General features: G+C 36.9%; 1 protein-coding gene across 1 annotated transcript in view; it reads right to left on the bottom strand.

Moving 5' to 3' along the window:
• Nucleotides 1-394: 394 nt before the first annotated feature.
• Nucleotides 395-7,476, bottom strand: part of SEC63 (SEC63 protein translocation regulator) — a 56,308-nt gene continuing 49,226 nt past the window's right edge. Inside the window, exons 19-21 of the mRNA XM_031611351.2 lie at nt 3,265-3,363; nt 2,307-2,411; nt 395-1,838 (exon numbers count right to left, since the gene is read on the bottom strand). Coding sequence (XP_031467211.1) covers nt 1,695-1,838; nt 2,307-2,411; nt 3,265-3,363 — 348 coding nt within the window. The 3' untranslated portion in view covers nt 395-1,694. The remainder of the gene's footprint in view (nt 1,839-2,306; nt 2,412-3,264; nt 3,364-7,476) is intronic.

Genomic DNA, 7,476 nt, shown 5'->3' with positions numbered 1-7,476 from the left:
ATGCTCTCATTATCATTATTTTCTCCTAACTCTTTCCAACTCTTCACAACAGCACACGTACTATGAATTGCTCTGGCAGAACAATGTAAGTTTGGCATTCATTTTGCATGCTTGATGATAGTGCCCAGCACCTATTCTTCATGCACGTCACTCACCAGAGCAATGTCTGGCTTGAGAGACTTTAGAATGCAACCAGTGCTTGTTATTGCTAATTCTTTACAGTATTTTGCAAATGAAACATGGAGTTAAAAGATGACAAGTGTACAAGTCACTTAAAGTAAACCTAGACTTCATACTTGAGTTTGAACACCTGCCATTGTTTAAGCTTTACAAGTTTTTTCTGTATGATATGCACTTCAGAAGCACTTTGAAAGATACCATAACCTCATTTAGAACATTTTCAAATTTTATTTGCAACTATTGCAATTACAAAGAATATATCAATGTAAATTTGCATTTAAAGTGACATCCCTTTTTAATAAACAAGGTCACAAATTAGTGCACAGCTGACCTGGCCTTGGGTGATTTTCATAGGATGTAGTTTTCTCTGCATGACAACTTGTCCCATGCCTCACACCATCGCATTGTCATAGTTGAGAAGAAGAACTTGTCTGTTGCTTTTGACAAGTCATACAATAAACCAACAGCCCTGATTCTCTCTTCCCTGAACTTAATTTCTAATCTTTCTAAATGGGTTGGGTAGAATCACTGTCTTATTTACAGACCTGAAGGAGACTGAAAAGAAAAAATACCTCCAAACTTTCAGAGATGCACATTATTACAACTGAAAACAGGCATCAATTTTTCCAGTTTGTTGATGAAAATTCAAAACTGATACAACGTGCACTCTTTGCATGTTGTACTTTTGGCTTTCCAGCATTTACCTTTTACAAAGGCATTAAGCAAAAGCCACCAACTTACGTAGCACACGGTTGCAAAGATGCTTTCAGGTATTTTGTTTATCAAAAGATTCAGAGCTTCTGTTGACCTGGTGAAATAAAGGCTTAAAAATGTTTTAAGCCAGAGTCAAAACAGTTTGATTTCTATGATTATCTTGGGCATAAAAAGACAACAGTCCTAAAAAAGCAGCCCTCTGGTATAAGTGGAATGTGGCAATAGGTATGGTGTTAATTTATACTAATCAAGTTAAGTAAAACAGATTTTTTAAAGCTATGAATGATGTGAGCAGTATCACAGCAAAATATTGAAAGAATAGCACGAAACCAAGTTTGAAAGTTGAGCAGATGTTGTTTCAGTCAACAGAGATGTGTAATGTCAACTACACCAAAACGTCTTCTAAAATAAATTTCTAATGCAGAAAATTTGATTTTAAGTTTTCTCCTAGCTAGTAGTACCTTTTATTTAAATTGGACCCTAAACTCATCAGACGATACATAGCCCACACTTCCAGATATTTATAATAAAAAAGCTTTTATTTTCAATTGAAACAAATGCACCATCCTGCACTCGAAGGCTATAATGAGCCGTAAGCATATTCCAAGGTTGTATCAATGGCAACAGATTTGTTTCACCTTCACTGAGAAGTTACATAATGCACTCTTAATTGGTAAAGAAAAATTAAACTCAGCCTTCTCAAAGCTTCTGTACTGTGTTTCTTGTTTATTGTACAGTTCCACAGTCAGACCAAGAGTTTGCAGTGTGTGCAGATATCGTAGTTAATTAACGGTATTGATTTAATCATCATCTTCCTCCTCTTCCTCTTCTTCCTCAAAACTGTCTTCAAAGCCCTCGCTGTCTTCCTGGTCCTCATCACCTTCTATTGCTGTATCCCACTGAGGATGATTTTCTGGCACTGGTTTTGCTTCATGAACTTCCAGCTGTAATTGAATTAAGAGAAGGAAAGAAAAGAGGAAAAAAAGTCACAAAAAACACAAACCAGACTAAGAGATAAAAACAGAAGTCAAAAGGACGTGCTGCACAAAACTGAAAGTTAAAAAAAAATCTGTTTCTGGTAAAAAGGCATGCTGGATTTTCCTATTAACTGGATGTATGTAAGCAGAGAGAAATTGCATGGCAGAGCTCAAGATACAAGGCCAGAGCAAATTATATTGCAAAAATTCTGCAATATGAAAAAAAAGGTGTTAAAACGCCCACACTGGGAAGCATCACAAACTTTAGTTCTATTTAATCCAACATAATGTTTCCACTACTGGGATCAGGCAGATTAAATAACCTACATTAACATTAGAACATATTGAATTCTTAAAGATAATGGGGCTGTTTCTTTGTGGGGGTTTTTTGTTTTGTTTTTTTTAAACAGGCAACACAATCTAATTAAACATCACCTTCAATGGTTTAATCTGGTCCAAACCCATATACGAATCTGATCTTAAATAAACTGTGTACTGGTAGTTTCCAGGCTTGCCCGGTGCTGGGAATTTCAGCTCTACCTGCAAAACAGAAATCGCCCCATAAATTCTTACTGCTTTGAAGTGGCACATTAAAAGAAACAACTGAGTATTCTAATGAACAATAAGTTCTACTACAGACTAATATATATTTTTTTGAGTTTCTTATGAGTGACACATATCTGAGAATCTCTAAACTATAAAACATTTGCAGGAAAGAGACAGAGTGCCCATTAAAAACAAATAATGAGTCATTTTTTTTCCCCCCAGATTTAGACCAAAGTAGCTGTACATTTTTTCAGTACACAACATCACCCTGTTATACACTTTCTACATCTTCAAAATCCAAACAGATTTAAAAATTGAGTCTGCTGGAAGTATTAGCTTAACTCTTCTGTTATTTGAATTGGAACATGAAATCTATTTTGAAAGCACAAAATACACCAAATCTCCAGTTTTCAGAAAAAAATGAAAACACAGCAAAAACTTATGGTCTCAGAAAAGCTCATGTGAGCTGAGGCTAATTAATTTGTCACAGCTTCTGTTTTACAGAAGAAGAGGAGTTAGTATTTACACATTTGAATAACTTTCTCCAAAAATGATCATTTTGTATGAATACGGGTTTTCATCAGCTTTTGATATCAAGAAAAAAATATATGATCTGGAAACAAAGTTAAAAGGCCTCTTAAATTATTTTTTCATTTTTTCCATTATCAATTTTCACAGTTAAAAGGCTCTTGTCTGCCTCTATCAGAACAGTAAAATTTGTTTCCTAGTATAAAGCATGACAAGTATGAAAAAATTAAAATTTAAATCAATTAAATGTATTTGCATACCATGAGACATTTCAGTGTGGTTTTGTAATATTCAAAAAGTAAATTCTTCCAGTACTTACCTCTTCTTTATCTTTTAGTGTACAAACATGATATGGCATACATATTAGCATCTGCTCCTTCCGATCGGCAATATATAGCCACCACCACTCTTGTTTTTCCTTTCATAAAGGAAAGAAAATAAAATATTAAAAAAAGACAAGTCACAAAAAGATGCTTCTACACTTTACAACTGGTAGTTATGACTCAGTGGGTCTTACAGTACAGATACAAAGGCCTGTGTGTGTCAGGTCGGGCCGAATGGATGAGTTAAAAACTTTTGGCTACGTATTAACAAAAATAATAGTATATGCTGCATTCTAAAAGCAACCAGATTATCACAAGTAGCTGTTTGACTCTGAAGGCTTCATTCCATATAGCCAGCCTAAGATACTGTGTCAGTCACAGAACCATTCTGAAGAATTGTGCCCACAGAGAATTACTGAGCAAATTTCATACTGGAGCAACATCATCCATTCCACATAATACTACTTTGGGTCTTCTGACAGAAAGCCAGCCTGATGAAAAGCATGCACAGGAAAGCATGCTACAGACAGTTAAAAGTGCTCTTCCCAGTAAATAATCTTTTTCAAGAAAGCATGTATTGCCCTGGTTTGTTTTTCCTCCTCCAAAAGACAGGAACCTGCTGAAACTTGGAATTTGGATGTAGCAATGTTTCACTTCAAGGAGCTGTATGCAGTATGAATATTTGTAAAGGATACCAAACTCTTGTTTATCATACACAGCTTTTAAAAGAACTACAGGTTTCAAAGGTTCTGAAGGTACTAAAGCAGAATTCCTAAACAAATCAAAATTAAATGCAGGCCACCCCTCATAAAAGACAGCAAGTTACCATGCAAAAATAATAGTTCATCCCTCAACTGCATTTTTAAGACTGTGGTGCAGCTCAGCAGCAACCGTTCTCAAATGGGAAACGACTGTACAGCTCCTTTAACCACTACTGTACATCACTCCTTTAACCACTACTTTTTGGCTAACCCTCTAATATACGTTTTAGAACAACAGCAACAAAATTCTACGTTGATTTAATAAAAGCTTTCTATTGGAAGGTTACTTTAATACCATAACCTAAGTTTCCATTATCCCCTAAATTCTTCTCTTAAAAAAAAAAAAGAGAACAGTAAATAGCAAAGAAATGGGCAGATGAAAATGAAACAGTAAGGAAAAGGAGCAGGAGGAGAGAAGTAGCTAGGAAATAGTCACAACAGTATAAACTTACCCTTAAGGAGAAAATGGGGACGAAACACCCTATTCCTTTTAGACAATTCAAATGTTACATTGCTGTGTTATGAGACGATTTCTACACACTCTTGACAGCCTGGTAACTGGTCAAGTTTGTAACAGAGTGAAGCCCTAAAGAGGATGTCTTATGATAGCTATGTAAGTCGAGCTCCAAACCAGAAGATCAATTTTTGTGTATTTATACCACCAACCATTATGTGCATATTTCAGTGCTGCAAGAATGCTGGTCTTTTGTTTTTAAATCTAACAATATTGGAAGGACTAACTGAAAGGGTGTAGAGGGCTTTAACAGCACTGCTAACCTTGTCCAAATTCCACAGGTGGAAACCAAATGCTGCTAACATGTACAAGTAGATTTTTTTTTCCCCTTAATAGTCCAAAATTCTGTGGGTTTTTTTTTTTTGTTTGTTTGTTTGTTTTCCATTTTTGAACACTTTAGGACCAGTGTTTCCTGGTCTGAAATCTATATAATGGAGGTAGAAAATAAAGAAAAACAAACCCTTAAATAATTTAATTTTTCTCTAATAAAGTGGCTAATGGTTAATTTATATGCAAGAAAGGATTACCATCATCTCACTGAAATATGCAGCTAGCAAAGTATGGATTTATAACAGCAGAACACACACCATTAACCAACAGACCCTGACTGGCACTGCTCCGTCCCAGAGCAAAGGAGTATAAAATTGACTCAATATGTTAATGCCCATTCTTCAATGTATAAAAGTAAAAGCAACTGCATCACAGCAAAGCAGCAGCATTACTTCGTGTGTTGACAACAGCAGGCACAGAGAACAGGACACAAAACTATTTGGCCACTACATGGGACCAGAATTAGTGACAAACAGCTCCTGTTTCAACTATTCTCAGCGACTTTACTTATAACTGTCCCATACGATTACAAGCCATAAATTATTTTAACTCTGTTTCAGCAATAAATACATTGTCAATTTCCTTAACAGTTGTAGTGGAGAAGTAGAGATGTTTACTTCCTAGCCAAGAGGGTTCTAAGAATAGAAAGCTAAACAGTGTAAGTAGTACAAGGACTGCTGTGATGTAACCCAGCAATGCAGTACCACACAGCTGCTCACTCACCCACAGTGGGGTAGGTGGGGAGAACTGGAGAAAAGGTAAAACTTGTGGGTTGAGATACACAGTTTAACTGGATGGGAAAGGAAGGGGAAGTAATAATAGTAATGATAAAAGAATATATAAATAAGTGATGCACAGTGCAACTTCTCATCACACACTGATGCTCACAAGTAGCATTTATTCCCCCCAGAAGCCAACTCCCCCCACCTAAGTGTCACATTATATGGGATATCCACCTGTCAGGTCAGCTGTCCTGCTGCTGGCCCCTCCCAGCTCTTTGCTGGCAGGGCACCATGAGAAGCTGAAACATCCTTGACTCTGTATCATCACTGCTCAGCAACTAAAACATTGGTGCATTATCAGCATTATTAGCATCCTAAACCCAAAACACAGCAACATACCAGCCACTAGGAAGAAAGTTAACTATCCCTGTTGACACCAGCTTATAGATCAAAAAGACATTAATCTAACGTTCAAAGGATTCTACAGCATAAACTCTTTGGAAGTAAAGCTCCTGATCACAAAGTAATTTTTTTTTTTACAGAAAACTGTGCAAGAGTGTCATTTTCTGCTCTCTTATTGGGTGGAATTTCAAGTTTATGCCTGTGAGGATCTGGCAAGCTAACAGGCAAATGGGCAAAATGCCCTTTAACAGATGGGTGCAAGGTTTGGAATGCCAGTGAACCAATATGTTCACGAAATTGGAATACTAGGGCCAGTTTCTACCTAAAAATGTCAAAACTACAATCTGTGCAGTTTCTGGATTTACGGATGTGGAAGCAGAAGATAATTATTTAGGAACCTGCATAGATTAAAGATTCATTGCTGGCAAAGCAATCAATTGCCTAAAAACTTACACGATGGTGTTAGGACTGCCTCCTGAGGACCATTATATGAGGCTCAGCTACATTCAAACATCCATAAACCTTGGAAATACAGGGATTGATACAACACTTCATCCTTAACACCTCTGAACTGGCAGTGACCACAATATAAGTAACAGTATAAATCACAGAGGGGGAAAAAAACTGCCCAAAGTGTTTTGTTCTTCAGATTTTACAGGTTTGAATATGCTCCAACTGCAGCACTAAGTACAGCTGCATTTAACTTTCAGGAAATCAGTGAAGACTGGAAAACTTATAACTGCGATACCATGAGATTACACATGTATCTTTCAAGTTCAAACATACAGTTCAGTCCTAGATTTTTTTTTTTAGCCACAGTACTGCATTTTGTTTTTATCACAAAATCCATCAGCAGCTGTGTATAACACAGCTGAGGTTTAAGGCAGCTTATTTCTTAAGAGCAAGTTAAAGCAAAGTCTCTGACTGAAGCCTGGAAGCTCTGGTGCAGTAAAAGAGAGAAATACTAATTGTCAGCACCTTTCTGGCCCTGGGCTTAGCACTTACTCACTCTCTGAGCATTAAGATTAGTTGTTACAAAATTGGACATCATGAGGCAGCATAATTCTCACCTAAGGTCTTTAAGAAGACAGTTTCTTTGGTATAGTTGTATATATTGCCTGGCTCCTAACAAAGGATTAAGAAGAAATCACATAAGAAAATAAGGGCTAATTGGTCAGATCCCTGATCTTGCAATTACACTCTCACCTCTGCAGAGGTCCAGATGACTCGTGATTCCCACACTTCACTTCCTAAAGTTGGCAGATCTGGTTAAAAGCAGTAGGAATAATAGGATCACAAGCACAGGGACAAAAGGGAACCCAACAGGCATGTGCTTAAAGAGTCTTGGGGAGTGAAGAGGAGGAGTAAATATACAGCACCCTTCTCTTCATCCACGTTTTCCTGTTCTTCCTCATTCCAGTCACCTCCTTTATACCAGAAAAGGAAGCACAAGCTTTTCATACCCTCCAGTTACTAGAG

Source organism: Phasianus colchicus, chromosome 2 (genome assembly GCF_987193195.1).
Source record: "Phasianus colchicus chromosome 2, bPhaCol1.hap1.1, whole genome shotgun sequence".
In the NCBI taxonomy this organism is placed as follows: domain Eukaryota; kingdom Metazoa; phylum Chordata; class Aves; order Galliformes; family Phasianidae; genus Phasianus; species Phasianus colchicus.
Note: the sequence above shows the minus strand (reverse complement) of the source record. Positions and strands in the feature narration are given on the sequence as shown.